Raw genomic sequence first — 21,666 nt, 5'->3', positions numbered from 1 at the left:
CCATAGTATATATACTGTACCATACTATAGATACTGTCCCATATTATAAATACTGTCCCATACTATAGATACTGTCCCATACTATAGATACTGTACAATACTATAAATACTGTCCATACTATAAATACTGTCCCATGTCCCATAGTATATATATACTGTACCATACTATAGATACTGTCCCATGTCCCATACTATAGATACTGTCCAATACTATAAATACTGTCTCATACTATAGATACTGTCCCATGTCCCATACCATACTCATTTAAGGCTTCTTTTCAATCTGTATCATAGAAGTTTATTGTTACAGCGTGATTGAAATTTAAAGGCAATGTTCCCGTGTTAGCGGGGACTGCATTCACGGTAAACTCTGCAATATGTCGTCTCAATCAGAAATGACCTTTTCATTTCTGTCGTGCAATCTGTAACGTTTCCTTGATCCAGATTTACTAGATCCCTTAAAGTGGGTCTTTTCAGTGGTTTAAATCCCAAAAGCCATCAGGAGACTTTCTTACTTCTCAGAATAACCTTTGACCCTATCTGTGACCTTGGTCTAAGTCTCATCACATCACACAAACCCCAAGTTCAGTGGGCTGGCAGGGAGGCGATGGAGGGCAAGCCCATGGGATGAAGTTGGGCTCAGTAGGTGGATCAGACATGCCTTGCCCTGGGGTGATGTGTCTGTGTGATGGGAGTGGCCATGAGACGGGCACGGGTTGGCAGTGATTGAGGAAGCAGTGACACGACACACACCAACACACACACGCGCGCGCGGTGAGATGTGGGTGGGGTCTGAAGTCATCATAACCTGGCGTGTACATTGGTGATGATTTTTGGCGGAAGGTCCTTGATGGAGAGGTCCCCGGTCTCTCCCCCGCTGTCCCCAGCCCCGTGGTCGGTGCTCTCACAGCTGCTCTGGGGCGACTCTGGAGGGGGCTTGTACAGAACACTGGCCAGCAGGAAGAACAGCGTGCCGAGAACCTGACGGAGGGAGGGACGGATGAAGAGCGAGAGAGAACAGAGAATAAGACATGCACTATGGTTAGAGGAGGGAGAATAGAATTCTCTCTCAGTTAAACAAATATTTGATATGGTCACGAGTATAAAGAAAGTCCTTGAACACAATCCTATAACAGAATGAAATAACAGACATGTGGGCCTTGAGTTACCTTGTAGATGATGCCAGCGATAAGGGTGTAGCGGCTCATGGCAGAGTTCTGGTAGAGGTAGCAGGAGCCCTGCTCTCCACACTGGTCCTGCCACAGCAGGCATGAGATGTCGATCACAGAGCCAAATGCTATCGGGCCTGGGATCCCACCTTCAGGAACAACATATCACATAATTTACTGTTTTTTAATTTAAACTTTATTTAACAAGGCAAATCAGTTAAGAACAAATTCTTATTTATAATGACAGCCTACACCGGCCAAACCCGGACAACGCTGGGCCAATTGTTCGCCATCCTATGTGACTCCCAATCACAGCCGGTTGTGATACAGCCTGGATTCAAACCAGGGTCTGTAGTGACGCCTCTAACACTGAGATGCCATGTCTTAGACCTGCTGCGCCACTCGGGAACTTGTTGTCGGGACTCTCAGGCCACAAGGACACATTTATCAAATCAAAGCAAATTCAACAAGAGAAATTAAATACCTAGACTTCTCACCACGATCCACTGGATACCCAGTCCAAAGGACCTCTGGCTGTCTGGGACACACCTGTAGGGGTCGACAGAGAGCACTTCAGATTCACAGTTCACATACTGAGGTTACACTCAGACATGGTTATAACAGAAATATACCACAGTTCACACACTGAGGTTACACGCAGACATGGTTATAACAGAAATATACCACAGTTCACACACTCTCTTTTGTCTGTCTGCTCCGTACCCACCTGAGGGTAGCAGTGAGAGTTAGGGTCTGTACCCACCTGAGGGTAGCAGTGAGAGTTAGGGTCTGTACCCACCTGAGGGTAGCAGTGAGGGTTAGAGTTAGGGTCTGTACCCACCTGAGGGTAGCAGTGAGAGTTAGGGTCTGTACCCACCTGAGGGTAGCAGTGAGAGTTAGGGTCTGTACCCACCTGAGGGTAGCAGTGAGAGTTAGGGTCTGTACCCACCTGAGGGTAGCAGTGAGAGTTAGGGTCTGTACCCACCTGAGGGCAGCAGTGAGGGAGGTTAGGGTCTGTACCCACCTGAGGGTAGCAGTGAGGGTTAGGGTCTGTACCCACCTGAGGGTAGCAGTGAGGGTTAGGGTCTGTACCCACCTGAGGGTAGCAGTGAGGGTTAGAGTCTGTACCCACCTGAGGGTAGCAGTGAGGGTTAGAGTTAGGGTCTGTACCCACCTGAGGCTAGCAGTGAGGGTTAGAGTTAGGGCCTGTACCCACCTGAGGGTAGCAGTGAGAGTTAGGGTCTGTACCCACCTGAGGGTAGCAGTGAGAGTTAGAGTTAGGGCCTGTACCCACCTGAGGGTAGCAGTGAGGGGTTAGGGTCTGTACCCACCTGAGGGTAGCAGTGAGGGTTAGGGTCTGTACCCACCTGAGGGTAGCAGTGAGGGTTAGGGTCTGTACCCACCTGAGGGTAGCAGTGAGGGTTAGGGTCTGTACCCACCTGAGGGTAGCAGTGAGGGTTAGGGTCTGTACTCACCTGAGGGTAGCAGTGAGGGTTAGGGTCTGTACCCACCTGAGGGTAGCAGTGAGGGTTAGGGTCTGTACCCACCTGAGGGTAGCATTGAGAGTTAGGGTCTGTACCCACCTGAGGGTAGCAGTGAGGGTTAGGGTCTGTACCCACCTGAGGCTAGCAGTGAGAGTTAGGGTCTGTACCCACCTGAGGGTAGCAGTGAGGGTTAGAGTTAGGGTCTGTACCCACCTGAGGGTAGCAGTGAGGGTTAGGGTCTGTACCCACCTGAGGGTAGCAGTGAGGGTTAGGGGGTCTGTACCCACCTGAGGGTAGCAGTGAGGGTTAGGGTCTGTACCCACCTGAGGGTAGCAGTGAGAGTTAGGGTCTGTACCCACCTGAGGGTAGCAGTGAGGGCGGGGATACTACACAGGAAGGTGAAGAAGATGACGATGAAGAGGAAGGTGAGGAAGGCTGGCATGTGACTACAGGAGCTGGTGCACTTCCCATCCAGAGCCAGACCCTCCTGCCCAGACGTGACGTTCCCCCCCACCACACAGGTGCAGCCCCGAGTACACCTGACCAGGGGCCACAAGACAGAAGAGACAGTCAGACAGAAGGGACAGTGGGGGGGGGGCAGCAGCAGAAGGGACAGTAGGGGAGAGAGAAGGGACAGTCAGACAGAAGAGACAGTAGGGGGAGAGAGAAGGGACAGTCAGACAGAAGGGACAGTAGGGGAGAGAGAAGGGACAGTCAGACAGAAGGGACAGTAGGGGAGAGAGAAGGGACAGTCAGACAGAAGGGACAGTAGGGGAGAGAGAAGGGACAGTCAGACAGAAGGGACAGTAGGGGAGAGAGAAGGGACAGTCAGACAGAAGAGACAGTCAGAAAGGACAAAATGGTGCAGACAGAGAGGGCTGCCTCGCATCTAGTCCTTAGGAAACTTTGCAATATTTAGTTTTTGGGGGATTAGGGCCGAATACAAACAGTGTAGTTATTCCCTCCGCAAGGCAATCAAACAAGTGACATGTCAGTATAGAGACAAAGTTGAGTCGCAATTCAACGGCTCAGACACGAGACGTATGTGGCAGGGTCTACAGACAATCACGGATTACAAAAAGAAAACCAGCCACGCCACGGACACCGACGTCTTGCTTCCAGGAAAACTAATCACCTTCTTTGTCCGCTTTGAGGATAATACAGTGCCACCGACACAGCCCGCTATCAAGGAATGTGGGCTCTCCTTCTCCTTCTCCTTCTCCGTAAGACGTTTAAACGTGTTAGCCCTCGCAAAGCTGCCGGCCCAGACGGCATCCCTAGCCGCATCCTCAGATCATGCGCAGACCAGCTGGCTGGTGTGTTTATGGACATATTCAATCTCTCCCTATCCCAGTCTGCTGTCCCCACATGCTTCAAGATGGCCACCATTGTTCCTGTACCCAAGAAGGCAAAGGTAACTGAACTAAATGACTATCGCCCCGTACAACCCACTTCTGTCATCATGAAATGCTTTGAGAGACTAGTCAAGGATCATATCACCTCTACATTACCTGTCACCCTAGATCCACTTCAATTTGCTTACCAATAGATCCACAGACGATGCAATCACCATCACACTGCACACTGCCCTATCCCATCTGGACAAGAGGAATACCTACAGTTGTAAGTATGTCGGTAGTTTACATAGACCTTAGGCAAATACATTTAAACTCAGTTTTTCACAATTTCTGACATTTAATCCTAGTAAGAATTCCCTGTTTTATGTCAGTTAGGATCACCACTTTATTTTAAGAATGTGAAATGTCAGAATAATAGTCGAGAGAATGATTTATTTCAGCATTTATTTCTTTCATCACATTCCCAGTGGGTCAGAAGTTTATATACTGTCACGTCCTGACCAGTATAAGGGGTTATTTGTTATTGTAGTTTGGTCATGGCGTGGCAGGGGTGTGTTTGTTTTGTGTTATCGGGGTTTTTGGGTATGGTTCTATGTTTTTGTATTTCTATGAAGTGTATTTCTTTGTGTTGGCCTGGTATGGCTCTCAATCAGGAACAGCTGTACATCGTTGTTGCTGATTGGGAGTCATACTTAGGTAGCCCTTTTTCACCTGTCCTTTGTGGGAAGTTGTTTTTGCATAGCTGTGTTTAGCCTGCAATACTGTGCTTTCATTCGTTTTCTTGTTTTGTTGTTAAGTGTTCAATAAAAGTACAAATGAGCACTCAACCCGCTGCGCCTTGGTCCACTACCTTTGACGATGCCCGTTACACTATACACTCAATTAGTATTTGGTAGCATTGCCTTTAAATTGTTTAACTTGGGTCAAACGTTTTGGGTAGCCTTCCACAAGCTTCCCACAATAAGTTGGGTGAATTTTGGCCCATTTCTCCTGACAGAGCTGGTGTAACTGAGTCAGGATTGTAGGCCTCCTTGCTCGCACACACTTTGTCAGTTCTGCCCACAGATTTTCTATGGGATTGAGGTCAGGGCTTTGTGATGGCCACTCCAATACCCTGACTTTGTTGTCCTTAAGCCATTTTGCCACAACTTTGGAAGTATGCTTGGGGTCATTGTCCATTTGGAAGACGCATTTGTGACCAAGCTTTTACTTCCTGACTGATGTCTTGAGATGTTGCTTCAATATATCCACATAATTTTCTTTTCTCATGATGCCATCTATTTTGTGAAGTGCACCAGTCCCTCCTGCAGCAAAGCACCCCCACAACATGATGCTGCCACCCCCGTGCTTCATGGTTGGGATGATGTTCTTCGGCTTGCACGCCTCCCCCTTTTTCCTCCAAACATAACGATGGTCATTATGACCAAACAATTCTATTTTTGTTTCATCAGATCAGAGGACATTTCTCCAAAAAGTACGATCTTTGTCCCCATGTGCAGGTGCAAACCGTAGTCTGGCTTTTTATGGCAGTTTTGGAGCAGTGGCTTCTTCCTTGCTGAGCGGCCTTTCAGGTTATGTCGATATAGGACTTGTTTTACTGTGGATATAGATACTGTTGTACCTGTTTCTTCCAGCATCTTCAAAAGGTCCTTTGCTGATGTTCTGAGATTGATTTGCACTTTTCGCACCAAAGTACGTTCATCTCTAGGAACCAGAATGCGTCTCCTTCCTGAGCGGTATGACGGCTGCGTGGTCCCATGGTGTTTATACTTGAGTACTATTGTTTGTACAGATGAACGTGGTACCTTCAGGCGTTTGGAAATTGCTCCCAAGGATGAACCAGATTTGTGGAGGTCACAATTTTTTTCTGAGGTCTTGGCTGATTTCTTTTGATTTTCCCATGATGTCAAGCAAAGAGGCACCGAGTTTGAAGGTAGGTCTTGAAATACATCCACAGGTACACCTCCAATTGACTCAAAATATGTCAATTATCCTATCAGAAGCTTCTAAAGCAATGACTTCACTTTCTGGAATTTTCCAAGCTGCTAAAAGCCACAGTCAACTTAGTGTATGTAAACTTCTGACCCACTGGATGATACACTGGTGATACAGTGAATTATAAGTGAAATAATCTGTCTGTAAACAATTGTTGGAAAAATTACTTGTGTCATGCACAAAGTAGATGTAATAACTGACTTGCCGAAACTATAGTTTGTTAACAAAACATTTGTGGAGTGGTTGAAAAACTAGTTTTAATGACTCCAACCTAAGTTTATGTAAACTTCCGACTTCAACTGTATGTAAGAATGCTGTTCATTGACTACAGCTCAGCATTCAACACCATAGTACCCTCCAAGCTCATCATCAAGCTGGAGGCCCTCAACCCCGTCCTGTGCAATTGGGTCCTGGACTTCCTGACGGGCCGCCCCCAGGTGGTGAAGGTAGGAAACAACATCTCCACTGATCCTCAACACTGTGGCCCCACAAGGGTGCGTGCTCAGCCCCCTCCTGTACTCCCTGTTCACCCATGACTGCGCGGCCACTCACGCCTCCAACTCAATCATCAAGTTTGCAGACGACACTTGTAGGCTTGATTACCAACAACGATGAGACAGGGAGGAGGTGAGGGCCCTCGGAGTGTGGTGTCAGCAAAACAACCTCTCACTCAGCGTCAGCAAAACAAAGGAGATGATCGTGGACTACAGGAAACAGCAGAGGAAGCACCCCCCTATCCACATCGGCGGAACAGTAGTGGAGAAGGTGGAAAGTTTTAAGTTCCTCAGCGTACACATCACGGATAAACTGAAATGGTCCACCCACACAGACAGTGTGTTGAAGAAGGCGCCACAGCGCATCAAAGCTGGGACCGAGAGACTGAAAAACAGCTTCCATCTCAAGGCCATCAGACTGTTAAACAGCCATCACTAACACAGAGAGGCTGCTGCCTACATACAGACTTGATATCATTGGCCACTTAAATAAATGGATCACTAGTCACTTTAATAATGTCAATAATGTTAATGATGTTTACATATCTCACATTACTCATCTCATATGTATAGACTGTATTTTATACCATCTATTGCACATTGCCTATGCCGCTTGGCCATTGCTAAACCATATATTTATATGTACATATTCTTATTCCATTCCTTTACTTAGATTTATGTGTATTAGGTAGTTGTTGGGGAATTGTTAGATTACTTGTTAGATATTACTGCACTGTCAGAACTAGAAGCACAAGCATTTCGCTACACTCGCAATACATTTTTCTTCATTAACACACTGCTAACCATGTGTATGTGACCAATACAATTTCATTTGACAGAAGGGACAGTCACACAGAAGGGACAGTCACACAGAGTGAACATGTATACTGACAGACTACCGTTCATCTTCATTAACTAATTTAAGTGAGATCTTTGCTGAACAGTTGGTTGGTTACCTGTCTACCTGTGGAGACCTCTGTGTGGTTGATTGTGCTGCAGCCTGCATGGCAAGGGGAGTAATACATCACACCGTCGGCTCCACAGACTGGGTTATAGAGCTCTCGTAAACAGTGACAGTCTGCATTACATCTCACCATCAGGTTGTCCCCCAACCAAGAGCTGAGAGAGAGAGAGAGAGAGAGAGAGAGAGAGAGGAGACAGAGAGAGAGAGAAGACAGAGAGAGAGAGAGAGAGGAGACAGAGAGAGAAGACAGAGAGAGAGAGAGGAGACAGGAGACAGAGAGAGAGAGAGAGGAGACAGGAGACAGAGAGAGGAGACAGGAGACAGAGAGAGAGAGAGGAGACAGGAGACAGAGAGAGAGAGAGGAGACAGAGAGAGAGAGAGGAGACAGAGAGAGAGAGAGAGGAGACAGAGAGAGAGACAGAGAGAAAGAGAGAGGAGACAGAGAGAGAGAGAGAGAGAAGACAGAGAGAAAGAGGAGACAGAGAGAGAGAGAGAGGAGACAGAGAGAGAGAAAGAGAGGAGACCGAGAGTGAGAGACAGAGACAGAGAGAGCAAGAGAGAGAGAGAGAGGAGACAGAGAGAGAGGAGACACAGAGAGAGAGAGAGAGCGAGAGAAAGTGAAAAATAAACACAATCATAGTGAATTTCAGCTAACTACTCAGTGAACACATAACTGCTTTACTGTCATTTTATTCATTTAGACGTTTAAAACTAATTTACAGCCACTTTATTCGTGGATTTCTCAACTGCTGATAATGTTTTCACTGCTAAATCTGTAGAATCCAGCAACAGTGCTGGATTCCCATGAATGTGTTCATTTTCGAACAGCATGGAATTATTAAGTTGTCTTAACCTTCCCATCTTTAACTTCGCTTTTACTTCTAGCTTTGCTCCTATTGGTACACACAGGGAGAGACTATTCAGACACTCCTGTTGCCCAAATTGAGATTCTGACTACAGGGAGTACAGGTATGACCGGAAGTTTCTTTTACGTAACAGGTTAAGAGAATTTACGCAGCTGTGAGGCTTGACGCTTGTAGACGAGAAGCATGTAGAACATTTAATGAGCAACGAACATGGAACAGGACAAGCGTCTGGACAGGGGAAAATAACAACATCAATGCTGACACAGGGAACAAACTGGGCAGCAGACAGTTATAGACGGGGCAATCAACAAAGGGAAGGAGTCCAGGTGAGTCCAATGAGCGCAGCTGCGCGTAATGATGGTAACAGGTGTGTGTAATGAAGGGCAGCCTGGCGCCCTCGAGCGCCAGAGAGGGAGAGCGGGAGCAGGCGTGACAGCAGCAGGTTAGGATAATTAACATGGCAGGTGAGAAGACTTAGGTTAAGGTTAGGAAAAGGGTTAGGGTTAGCTAAAATGCTCTCCTAAACTGCTACGAAAAGTCACAGCTGTACACCCTCTTGACACATCATTGACTTGAATGGGGACGACCGATCTATTCATTCTATTTATATGGCAGCACATGTAGTCAGGAACAGAGGAAATTAGAAAATGTGCGTACAAAAATAACTAAAATCTACAGTAGCGGTCAAAAGTTAGAACACACTGACTCATTCAAGGGTTTTTCTTTATTTTTACTGTTTTCTACATTGTAGAATAATAGTGAAGACATCAAAACTATGAAATAACACATATGGATTCATTTAGTAACCAAAAAAAGTGTTAAACAAATCAAAATATACTTTATATTTGAGACTCTTCAATAACCACCCTAGATGACAGCTTTGCACACTCTTGGCATTCTCTCAATCAGCTTCATGAGGTAGTCACCTGGAATGCATTTCAATTAACTGGTGTGCCTTGTTAAAAGTTAATTTGTGGAATTTCTTTCCTTCTTAATGTGTTTGAGCCAGTTGTGTTGTGTTGTGACAAGGTAGGGTGGTATACAGAAGATATCCCTATTTGGTAAAAGACCAAGTCCATATTATGGAAATAACAGCTCAAATAAGCAAAGCGAAACAACAGTCCATCATTACTTTAAGACATGATGTCACGCCCTGACCATAGAGAGCCCTTGGTTCTCTATGGTGTTGTAGGTCAGGGCGTGACTAGGGGGTGTTCTAGTCTTTTCATTTCTATGTTGGTGCTCTTGGTATGGTTCCCAATTAGAGGCAGCTGATGTTCATTGTCTCTAATTGGGGATCATACTTAAGGGTTCCCTGTTCCCACCTGCTTTATGGGATATTGTTTTGTGTTACTGTGTTGAGCACTACAACTTCACGTTCATTGTATGTTTGTTGTTTTCTTAGTTTCACTTTAAATAAATATGTGGAACTCAAATCACGCTGCGCCTTGGTCCGACCTTTCCTACGAGCGTGACAGAATATCCCACCACAAAGGGACCAAGCAGCGTGCAACGGAGGGAAAAGTGAGTTGGACCGGGGAAGAGATCATGGGAGGATGCGAGACCCTTCCTTGGCGGGAGTCGCCAGGAAATCAGGAAGGACAGTGACGACCCCGTGGACCGCGGCCACAGAAACCCCAAGATTTTTTTTTTTGGGGGGGGCACGAGGGGTGGTCGGCTGAGCAGCGGAGAGTGCCAGAGCCCGAATGGGAGTTGATGGAGGAGTGCAATGAGGGATACCGGAGAGAAGAGTTAGCAAGGAGTAGGCTACAGAGCAAGCGTGTCTTCAAGATACTTTTTGGGGGGGGGGGGCACATGGAGCTGGCTGTTGAGCAGAGGGAAGAGACCGTCAGGGAGGAGATGGAGAAGTTGGGGGAGAGAGATGTTGGTCAAGTGTGTTCTACTCAACATTCGACCTGAAGAGCCTGTCAGCAGTCTGGTGAAGTCTGTACCGGCTCCACGCACTAGGCCTCCAGTGCGCCTCTCCAGCCCGGAGCGTCCTGTGCCGGCTCCACGCACTCGACCGGAGGAGCGTGTCATCAGTCCGGTGCAACCTGCGCCGATGCCTAGTCTTGGCACGGTGTCCAGTCCCGCTCCCTGGCAGGAGACTCCTTCTGCGCCCAGTCCAGGCACGGCATCCAGTCCCGCTCCAAGGCCGGAGCCTTCCTCTGCGCCGGTGCCCAGTCCAGGCATGGCGTCCAGTCCCGCTCCATGGCAGGAGTCTTCCTCTGCGCCGGTGCCCAGTCCAGGCACGGCGTCCAGTCCCGCTCCAAGGCCGGAGTCTTCCTCTGCGCCGGTGCCCAGTCCAGGCACGGCGGCCAACCCAGCTTCATGGCTGGAGCCCTCCTCTGCACCGGTGCCCAGTCCAGGCACGGCATTCAACCCGGCGTCATGGCCGGATCCGGGGCCTGGGCGGGGGCGGCGACCCGCACCAGAGCCGCCACCGAGACTAGTCACCCCAGTACCCTCAACATTTGATTTCAGGTTTTTGCGGCCGGAGTCCGCACCTTTGGGGGGGGGGGTACTGTCATGCCCTGACCATAGAGAGCCCTTGGTTCTCTATGGTGTTGTAGGTCAGGGCGTGACTAGGGGGTGTTCTAGTCTATTCATTTTTATGTTGGTGCTCTTGGTATGGTTCCCAATTAGAGGTAGCTGATGTTCGTTATCTCTAATTGGGGATCATACTTAAGTTCTCCATTGTTCCCACCTGGGTTGTGGGATATTGTTTTGTGTTAGTGTGTTGAGCACTACGACTTCACGTTCGTTGTATGTTGTTTTCTGAGTTTCACTTTAAATAAATATGTGAAACTCAAATCACGCAGCGCCTTGGTCCGACCTTTTCTACGAGCGTGACACATGAAGGTCAGTCATTCCAGAAAATGTCATGAAATTTGAGAGTTTCTTAAAGTGCAGTTGCAAAAACCATCAAGCGCTATGATGAATCTGGCTCTCATGAGGACCGCCACAGGAAAGGAAGACCCAGAGTTACCTCTGCTGCAGAGGATAAGTTCATTAGAGTTACCAGCCTCAGATTGCTGACCAAATAAATGATTCACAGAGTTCAAGTAAGAGACATCTCAACATCAATTGTTCAGAGGAGACTGCATGAATTTTTAATTTTTGTAATTTCACCTTTATTTAACCAGGTAGGCTAGTTGAGAACAAGTTGTCATTTACAACTGCGACCTGGCCACGATAAAGCATAGCAATTCGACACATACAACAACACAGAGTTACACATGGAATAAACAAAGCATAGTCAATAATACAGTACAACAAAAGAAAACAAAAAAGTATATATACAGTGAGTGCAAATGAGGTAAGATAAGGGAGTTAAGGCATTAAATAGGCCATAGTGGCGAAGTAATTACAATATAGCAATTAAACACTGGAATGGTAGATGTGCAGAAGATGAATGTGCAAGTAGAGATACTGGGGTGCAAAGAAGCAAGATAAATAAATAAATACCGTATGGGAATGAGGTAGATAGATGGAATGTTTACAGATGGGCTGTGTACAGGTGTAGTGATCTGTGAGCTGCTCTGACAGCTGGTGCTTAAAGCTAGTGAGGGAGATATGAGTCTCCAGCTTCAGTGATTTTTGCAGTTCGTTCCAGTCATTGGCAGCAGAGAACTGGAAGGAAAGGCGACCAAAGGAGGAATTGGCTTTGGGGGTGACCAGTGAGATATACCTGCTGGAGCGCGTGCTACGAGTGGGTGCTGCTATGGTGACCATTGAGCTGAGATAAGGGGGGACTTTACCTAGCAGAGACTTGTAGATAACCTGTAGCCAGTGGGTTTGGCGACGAGTATGAAGCGAGGGCCAACTAACGAGAGCGTACAGGTTGCAGTGGTGGGTAGTGTATGGGGCTTTGGTGACAAAACGGATGGCACTGTGATAGACTGCATCCAATTTGTTGAGTAGAGTGTTGGAGGCTATTTTATAGATGACATCGCCGAAGTCGAGGATCGGTAGGATGGTCAGTTTTACGAGGGCATGTTTGGCAGCATGAGTGAAGGATGCTTTGTTGCGATATAGGAAGCCGATTCTAGATTTAATTTTGGATTGGAGATGGTTAATGTGAGTCTGGAAGGAGAGTCAGAATCAGGCCTTCATGGTCGAATTGCTGCAAAGAAACCACTACTAAAGGACATCAATAATAAGAAGAGACTTGCTTGGGCCAAGAAACACGAGCAATGGACATTAGACCGGTGGAAATCTGTCCTTAGGTCTGATGAGTCCAATTTTTGGTTCTAACCGCGGCGTCTTTGTGAGACACAGAGTAGGTGAACGGATGATCTCCGCATGTGTGGTTCCCACCGTGAAGCATGGAGGAGGAGGTGTGATGGTGCTTTGCTGGTCACACTGTCTGTGATTTATTTAGAATTCAAGGCACACTTAACCAGCATGGCTACCACAGCATTCTGCAGCGATACACCATCCCATCTGGCTTGCGCTTAGTGGGACTATCATTTGTTTTTCAACAGGACAATGACCCAACACACCTCCAGGCTGTGTAAGGGCTATTTTACCAAGAAGGAGAGTGATGGAGTGCTACATCAGATGACCTGGCCTCCACAATCACCAGCCCTCAACTTAATTGAGATGGTTTGGGATGAGTTGGACCGCAGAGTCCAAGGAAAAGCAGCCAGCAAGTGCTCAGCATGTGGACACTCCTTCAAGACTGTTAGAAAATAATTCCAGGTGAAGCTGGTTGTGAGCATTCCAAGAGTGTGCAAAGCTGTCATCAAGGCTACTTTGAAGAATCTCAAATATAAAATATATTTTGATTTGTTTAACACTTTTTTGATTACTACATGATTCCATATGTGTTATTTCATAGTTTTGATGTCTTCACTGTTATTCTACAATGTAGAAAATAGTCAAAATAAAGAAAAACCCTTGAATGAATAGGTGTGTCCAAACTTTTGACTGGTACAGAATATATGTAATTAGAATTTTCTTTGTGCAATTTTTTTTTTTACATGTAACCATTACTTAACTAGGCAAGTCAGTTAAGAAGTCATTTTTATTTACAATGAGGGAACAGTGGGTTAACTGCCTTGTTCAGGGGTAGAAAGACACATTTTCACCTTGTCAGCTCAGGGATTCGATCCGGCAATCTTTTAGTTACTAGTCCAACGGTCTAACCACTAGGCTACCTGCCGTCCCAAAGGTTATTACGGAGACCTTGGTCATTTGGATTGCCAATTACCCCTCATGCACAATTCCATGACTGTCTCAACCCTACCAGTCTGTATTGCTAACTTCCACTTCTTTGTACTCAAAATAATGATTATAATGTATAATGGGTAAGACAAAATAATGTCAAATATTCCACCGGGCCTGGTCTGGGCTTACCTGTTGCGGAGGTTGTGGGCTGGCTCATACTGTTCATTGTACTGATGACCCGGTGGCAGGTTGGTGCGGTAGGGGGAAGTCACCCCGGCCATGGGGACGTTGGGACAGTGGATGAGGAAGATGAAGATGGCAAGAAGACTGATGACGGCACACACCATGCAGAACCTAACGATGCCACGGCAACGGAGGTTCAGCTTCTTCACAATGTAGCCGCCCAGGAAAGTGCCCCCTCCACCCGCGGGTACCACCATGTAGCCTGGTGGGAGGAGAGGGAAGGTTAGTACCATGTAGCCTGGTGGGAAGAGAGGGAAGGTTAATACCATGTAGCCTGGTGGGAGGAGAGGGAAGGTTAATACCATGTAGCCTGGTGGGAGGAGAGGGAAGGTTAATACCATGTAGCCTGGTGGGAAGAGAGGGAAGGTTAATACCATGTAGCCTGGTGGGAGGAGAGGGAAGGTTAATACCATGTAGCCTGGTGGGAGGAGAGGGAAGGTTAGTACCATGTAGCCTGGTGGGAGGAGAGGGAAGGTTAGTACCATGTAGCCTGGTGGGAGGAGAGGGAAGGTTAGTACCATGTAGCCTGGTGGGAGGAGAGGGAAGGTTAATACCATGTGTATGGTAGGACTGCGACTAAGGGATAAGGATGGAGGTATAACTAGCTAAATGGTAGGACTGCGACTAAGGGATAAGGATGGAGGAATAACTAGCTAAATGGTAGGACTGCGGCTAAGGGATAAGGATGGAGGTATAACTAGCTAAATGGTAGGACTGCGACTAAGGGATAAGGATGGAGGAATAACTAGCTAAATGGTAGGACTGCGACTAAGGGATAAGGATGGAGGAATAACTAGCTAAATGGTAGGACTGCGACTAAGGGATAAGGATGGAGGAATAACTAGCTAAATGGTAGGACTGCGACTAAGGGATAAGGATGGAGGTATAACTAGCTAAATGGTAGGACTGCGGCTAAGGGATAAGGATGGAGGTATAACTAGCTAAATGGTAGGACTGCGACTAAGGGATAAGGATGGAGGAATAACTAGCTAAATGGTAGGACTGCGGCTAAGGGATAAGGATGGAGGTATAACTAGCTAAATGGTAGGACTGCGACTAAGGGATAAGGATGGAGGAATAACTAGCTAAATGGTAGGACTGCGACTAAGGGATAAGGATGGAGGAATAACTAGCTAAATGGTAGGACTGCGACTAAGGGATAAGGATGGAGGAATAACTAGCTAAATGGTAGGACTGCGACTAAGGGATAAGGATGGAGGTATAACTAGCTAAATGGTAGGACTGCGGCTAAGGGATAAGGATGGAGGTATAACTAGCTAAATGGTAGGACTGCGACTAAGGGATAAGGATGGAGGTATAACTAGCTAAATGGTAGGACTGCGGCTAAGGGATAAGGATGGAGGTATAACTAGCTAAATGGTAGGACTGCGACTAAGGGATAAGGATGGAGGTATAACTAGCTAAATGGTAGGACTGCGACTAAGGGATAAGGATGGAGGTATAACTAGCTAAATGGTAGGACTGCGGCTAAGGGATAAGGATGGAGGTATAACTAGCTAAATGGTAGGACTGCGGCTAAGGGATAAGGATGGAGGTATAACTAGCTAAATGGTAGGACTGCGGCTAAGGGATAAGGATGGAGGTATAACTAGCTAAATGGTAGGACTGCGACTAAGGGATAAGGATGGAGGTATAACTAGCTAAATGGTAGGACTGCGACTAAGGGATAAGGATGGAGGTATAACTAGCTAAATGGTAGGACTGCGACTAAGGGATAAGGATGGAGGTATAACTAGCTAAATGGTAGGACTGAGGCTAAGGGATAAGGATGGAGGTATAGCTAGCTAAATGGTAGGACTGCGGCTAAGGGATAAGGATGGAGGTATAACTAGCTAAATGGTAGGACTGTGACTAAGGGTGCTTTCCCATAATCCCCTGTATGATCCAGATCCTGGAGCGTTCGGTTCCCTGATCCGCTCTTTAAAGCATGTGTGGAACGTAAACGAATCCAGGCTGAAACAAATCCTGGACCTGTGCGAGTAGCAGGCCCAAGATCCAGAGCACCACGTATTGTGACGTCCCATTGTAAACAAGCTTGCTAACGTCATGTAGAATGACATCACATCCTGAAGTGGTTATTTTCAGGTCTTTCAAAAATGATTCAGTAGAATTCTGACAAACGCTCCAGGAAAGCGAATAGGAGAACGTCATACGTGAAAACACCTCATAAGAGGAAGGGTTTCACATATGTCACATGCACTCAGGGGTGAAAGTAGGTTTCATTTCTTCCTGGTAGGTGACCAATAGTTCTTTATTCATGGATAGAATTACAAATAGAATCCCTGTTAATTCAATATGATCTCTGTGGGCCTAACAGTAAAGATCTGTTAGTTAACTTTTCAAATATATGACCTTTTAATGTGTCATAAACACAACCAGTCATGATGTTTTCATCTTATTGTCAAAAAGACTGACTACCCACGCATGGACATGGACTCTGGAGTCCTTCCTGCATCCAGACAGAGCACTGTGCACCCGCCATGTGATGAGTCATCTGTAACAATACACCAACGAGGCTAATGAAAAGGCCTACACTTGTAACCTGTATGGATGCATCCACAGCTGAGCTAATGAAAAGGCCTACACTTGTAACCTGTATGGATGCATCCACAGCTGAGCTAATGAAAAGGCCTACACTTGTAACCTGTATGGATGCATCCACAGCTGAGCTAATGAAAAGGCCTACACTTGTAACCTGTATGGATGCATCCACAGCTGAGCTAATGAAAAGGCCTACACTTGTAACCTGTATGGATGCATCCACAGCTGTTGGTGCACCTCTGCCTTCACAAAATGTCACTTTTATCATTGAATCACACCACAGTTTTCAAGTCAATAAAACAAAAGAAAGATAATCGACAGACATGCGCTGATGATAAATACTAGGGTATTAGCCTGCCGTTTCCTTGGCATCTTTGTATGAATTATTGTGAAAAGGTACGGCATACAGCAACTATTTATTTTGCCGGTGCATGCAGGGGTGAAAGTAAGTCGGTAAGGTCCGGTACGGAGTACCAGCAGTAAGGAGTACCAGTTAAACATATACCTATGGCAATAATGAATAAAAAGATGCCCAGGAAACGGCAGGCTATTACAGCCTGTAAGTGCATGTTTGTGTTGGGGTGGAGTTAGTGCTCTGACTCTCTCTCACCAAACCAGGTAGCTGCCTCAGACGCACTCAGGCTGAACTGAGACTCCAGGAACTTGGGGCCGAAGGTGGACATGCCAGCGATGAGGGTGGCCTCTGTGGCCCCCGCCAGACACAGGAAGAGGAAGGGAGGGTTCTTCAGCAGGAGCAACACTGACCTAGAGAGGAGAGAGAGAGAGAGAGAGAGAGAGAGAGAGAGAGAGAGAGAGAGAGAGAGAGAGAGAGAGAGAGAGAGAGTGAAAGAGAGAGAGATAGGGAGAGTGAAAGAGAGAGAGAAGGGAGGGTGAGAGTGAAGGGAGGGTGAAAAAGAGAGAGAGAGCGAGAGAGAAGGGAGGAGTGAAAGAGAGAGAGATGGGAGAGTGAAAGAGAGAGAGAGAGAGAGAGAGAAGGGAGAGTGAAGGGAGAGTGAAAAAGAGAGAGAAAGAGCGAGAGAGAAGGGAGGAGTGAAAGAGAGAGAGAGAGAGAGAGGAGTGAAAGAGAGAGAGAGAGAGAAGGGAGAGTGAGAGAGAGAGAGAGAGAGAAGGGAGAGTGAAAGAGAGAGAGAGAGAGAGAGAGAGAGAGCGAGAAGGGAGAGTGAAGGGAGGGTGAAAAAGAGAGAGAGAGAGAGAGAGAGAGAGAGAGAGAAGGGAGGAGTGAGAGAGAGAGAGAAGGGGGGAGTGAAAGAGAGAGAGAGAGAGAGAGCGAGAAGGGAGAGTGAAAGAGAGAGAGAGAGAGAGCGAGAAGGGAGAGTGAAAGAGAGAGAGAGAGAGAGCGAGAAGGGAGAGTGAAAGAGAGAGAGAGAGAGAGCGAGAAGGGAGAGTGAAAGAGAGAGAGAGAGAGAGAGAGCGAGAAGGGAGAGTGAAAGAGAGAGAGAGCGAGAAGGGAGAGTGAAAGAGAGAGAGAGCGAGAAGGGAGAGTGAGAGAGAGAGAGAGCGAGAAGGGAGAGTGAAAGAGAGAGAGAGAGAGAGAGAGCGAGAAGGGAGAGTGAAAGAGAGAGAGAGCGAGAAGGGAGAGTGAAAGAGAGAGAGAGCGAGAAGGGAGAGTGAAAGAGAGAGAGAGCGAGAAGGGAGAGTGAAAGAGAGAGATACAGAGAGAGTGAGTGGGGTTATTTCCTTAGTAAGATCTTCAGTTGTTAATTAAAGTAAAGCTTATCCATAAGCTCCAACACAGAGACCTGGGTCCGTATCCACAACATCTCAGAGTCCACGATCACTTTTCCCTTTTAAATATACTCTATATGAATACACTCTTAGAAAAAAATGTGCCATCTACAACCAAAAAGGGTTATTCAGCTGTCCCCATAGGAGAACCCTTTGAAGAAACCCTTTTTGGTTCCCGGTAGAACCCTTTTGGGTTCCATGTAGAACCCTTTCCACAGAGGGGTCTACATGGACCTCAATAGAGTTATACCTGGAAACAAAAAGGGTTTTACCTGGAACTAAAAAGAGTTCTCCTATGGGGACAGCCACAGAACCCTTTTGGAACAATATTTTTCTACTAGTGTAAACTGATTCAGACAGATCCTAGATCAGCCCTCCTACTCCGAGATACTTTACTACCATGTTATATAACACAATGTAGTCTTTGTCCTGTTTCCTCTCAGTAATCCCCTGTTGCCATGGAGAATCTGCTTTGTGAGCTCAAGTGCGGCTAAATGTACCCATAGTAAACCCAGTGGCTACGCTAGGAGGGATAACAACACTATGCTTACATAAGACCTAGATTCAATCTGGCGCCGCAGAAGAGCCGTGCTATAGCGCAATTGACATTGAGCCGACATATGCCTGATTTCCTGTGAATGCAGAAACATTGCCTTTAAAAAGGTGAATAACGGTGACTAACCCCATTCCGAACAAATTTGCGCAACAGCGACATTCAAATGAGGCTGCAATGAAAACGAATGGGACTGTAGTGACTGTGTTGACGTCACAATCTGGGGTGTGAACTACGTTTCTATTCAAGCGTTGATTGACATGGTAATGGACCAATAGTATTGGAGAAAAGTTTTTTAAAAAACGGACCCCTCCGACGCTGTACGTTAAATTGTGACGTGTCATGACGTAACAGACAGCACCCATAATGCAACTCATTCTGTCTTACAGCCTCTCTCTACCAGGTGTTGCGATTCTCTCACCATTTAAAAACAGGAAAGGGACAGGGACAGGGTAAGAGGACAGGATCAGGGGACAGGGTAAGGGGACAGGGTAAGGGGACAGGGTAAGAGGACAGGATCAGGGGACAGGGTAAGGGGACAGGGTAAGGGGACAGGGTAAGGGGACAGGGTAAGGGGACAGGGTAGGTGACAGGGACAGGGTAAGGACAGGGACAGGGTAAGGACAGGGACAGGGTAAGGACAGGGACAGGGTAAGGACAGGGACAGGGTAAGGGGACAGGGAAAAGGGACAGGGTAAGGGGGCAGGTTAAGGGGACAGCGTAGGGACAGGGACAGGGTAAGGGGACAATGTAAGGGGACAGGGTAAGGGGATAGATAAGGGGACAGGGACAGGGTAAGGGGACAGGGTAAGGGGACAGGGTAAGGGGACAGGGTAAGGGGACAGGGTAAGGGGACAGGGTAAGGGGACAGGGTAAGGGGACAGGGTACAGGGTACAGGGGACAGGGTAAGGACAGGGACAGGGTAAGGGGACAGGGTAAGGGGACAGGGTAAGGGGGACAGGGTAAGGGGACAGGGTAAGGGGACAGGGTAAGGGGACAGGGTCAGGGGACAGGGGACAGGGTACAGGGGACAGGGTAAGGGGACAAGGTAAGGGGACAAGGTAAGGGGACAGGGTAAGGGGACAGGGTAAGAGGACAGGGACAGGGGACAGGGTAAGGGGACAAGGTAAGGGGACAAGGTAAGGGGACAGGGTAAGGGGACAGGGTAAGGGGACAAGGTAAGGGGACAAGGTAAGGGGACAAGGTAAGGGGACAGGGTAAGGGGACAGGGTAAGGGGACAGGGACAGAGTAAGGGGACAGGGTAAGAGGACAGGGACAGGGGTAAGAGGACAGGGACAGGGGACAGGGTAAGGACAGGGACAGGGTAAGGACAGGGACAGGGTAAGGACAGGGACAGGGTAAGGACAGGGACAGGGTAAGGACAGGGACAGGGTAAGGACAGGGACAGGGTAAGGGACAGGGTAAGGGGACAGGGAAGAGGACAGGGACAGGGTAAGAGGACAGGGTAAGGGGACAGGGTAAGGGGACAGGGTAAGGGGACAGGGTAAGGGGACAGGGTAAGGGGACAGGGTAAGGGGACAGGGTAAGGACAGGGACAGGGTAAGGGGACAGGTTAAGGGGACAGGGTAAGGGGACAGGGTAAGGGGACAGGTTAAGGGGACAGGGTAAGGGGACAGGGTAAGGGGACAGGGTAAGGGGACAGGGTAAGGGGACAGGGTAAGGGGACAGGGTAAGGGGACAGGGTAAGGAGACAGGGTAAGGAGTACAGGGACAGGGTAAGAGGACAGGGACAGGGTAAGGGGACAGGGAAGGGGGCAGGGTAAGGGGACAGGGTAAGGGGACAGGGTAAGGGGACAGGGTAAGGGGACAGGGTAAGGGGACAGGGTAAGGGGACAGGGTAAGGGGACAGGGTAAGGGGACAGGGACAGGGTAAGGGGACAGGGTAAGGGGACAGGGTAAGGGGACAGGGTAAGGGGACAGGGAAGGGGTAAGGGGACAGGGTAAGGGGACAGGGAAGGGGACAGGGTAAGGGGACAGGGACAGGGTAAGGGGACAGGGTAAGGGGACAGGGTAAGGGGACAGGGACAGGGTAAGGGGACAAGGTAAGGGGACAGGGTAAGGGGACAGGGAAGGGGGACAGGGTAAGGGGACAGGGTAAGGGGACAGGGTAAGGGGACAGGGTAAGGGACAGGGTACAGGGGTAAGGGGACAGGGTCAGGGGACAGGGTAAGGGGACAGGGACAGGGTAAGGGGACAGGGAGAGAGGACAGGGACAGGGGACAGGGACAGGGTAAGAGGGACAGGGTAGGGGACAGGGTAAGGGACAGGGTAAGGGGACAGGGTAAGGGGACAGGGTAAGAGGACAGGGTAGGGGACAGGGTAAGGGGACAGGGTAGGGGGACAGGGTAAGGGGACAGGGTAAGGGGGCAGGGTCAGGGTAAGAGGACAGGGTGGGAGGACAGGGTAAGGACAGGGGACAGGGTAAGGGGACAGGGTAAGGGGACAGGGACAGGTAAGGGGACAGGGTAAGGGGACAGGGTAAGGGGACAGGGTAAGGGGACAGGGTAAGGGGACAGGGTAAGGGGACAGGGTAGGGGACAGGGTCAGGGGACAGGGTAGGGGACAGGGTAAGGGGACAGGGTAAGGGACAGGGTAGGGGCCAGGGTAGGGGACAGGGTCAGGGGACAGGGTAAGGGGACAGGGTAAGGGGACAGGGTAGGGGACAGGGTAAGGGGACAGGGTCAGGGGACAGGGTCAGGGGACAGGGTAAGGGGACAGGGTAAGGGGACAGGGTAAGGGGACAGGGTCAGGGGACAGGGTAAGGGGACAGGGACAGGGTAAGGGGACAGGGTAAGGGGACAGGGTAAGAGGACAGGGTCAGGGTCAGGGTAAGGGGACAGGGGACAGGGTAAGGGGACAAGGTAAGGGGACAGGGACAGGGTAAGGGGACAGGGTAAGAGGACAGGGTCAGGGTCAGGGGACAGGGTCAGGGGACAGGGTAAGGGGACAGGGTAAGGGGACAGGGTAAGGGGACAGGGTCAGGGGACAGGGCAAGGGACAGGGTAGGGGACAGGGACAGGGTAAGAGGACAGGGTAA

The 21,666-nt window shown here is 48.4% G+C and overlaps 1 protein-coding gene across 1 annotated transcript in view; it reads right to left on the bottom strand.

Moving 5' to 3' along the window:
* Positions 1-272: 272 nt before the first annotated feature.
* LOC106566442 (solute carrier organic anion transporter family member 4A1) overlaps positions 273-21,666 on the bottom strand; it is a 67,863-nt gene continuing 46,469 nt past the window's right edge. The window contains exons 6-12 of the mRNA XM_082959838.1: positions 16,918-17,072; positions 13,692-13,947; positions 7,443-7,619; positions 3,013-3,192; positions 1,654-1,718; positions 1,170-1,318; positions 273-981 (exon numbers count right to left, since the gene is read on the bottom strand). Coding sequence (XP_082815964.1) covers positions 802-981; positions 1,170-1,318; positions 1,654-1,718; positions 3,013-3,192; positions 7,443-7,619; positions 13,692-13,947; positions 16,918-17,072 — 1,162 coding nt within the window. The 3' untranslated portion in view covers positions 273-801. The remainder of the gene's footprint in view (positions 982-1,169; positions 1,319-1,653; positions 1,719-3,012; positions 3,193-7,442; positions 7,620-13,691; positions 13,948-16,917; positions 17,073-21,666) is intronic.

The sequence above is a fragment of the Salmo salar genome, chromosome 13 (assembly GCF_965601325.2).
Source record: "Salmo salar chromosome 13, fSalSal1, whole genome shotgun sequence".
Taxonomy (NCBI): domain Eukaryota; kingdom Metazoa; phylum Chordata; class Actinopteri; order Salmoniformes; family Salmonidae; genus Salmo; species Salmo salar.
Note: the sequence above shows the minus strand (reverse complement) of the source record. Positions and strands in the feature narration are given on the sequence as shown.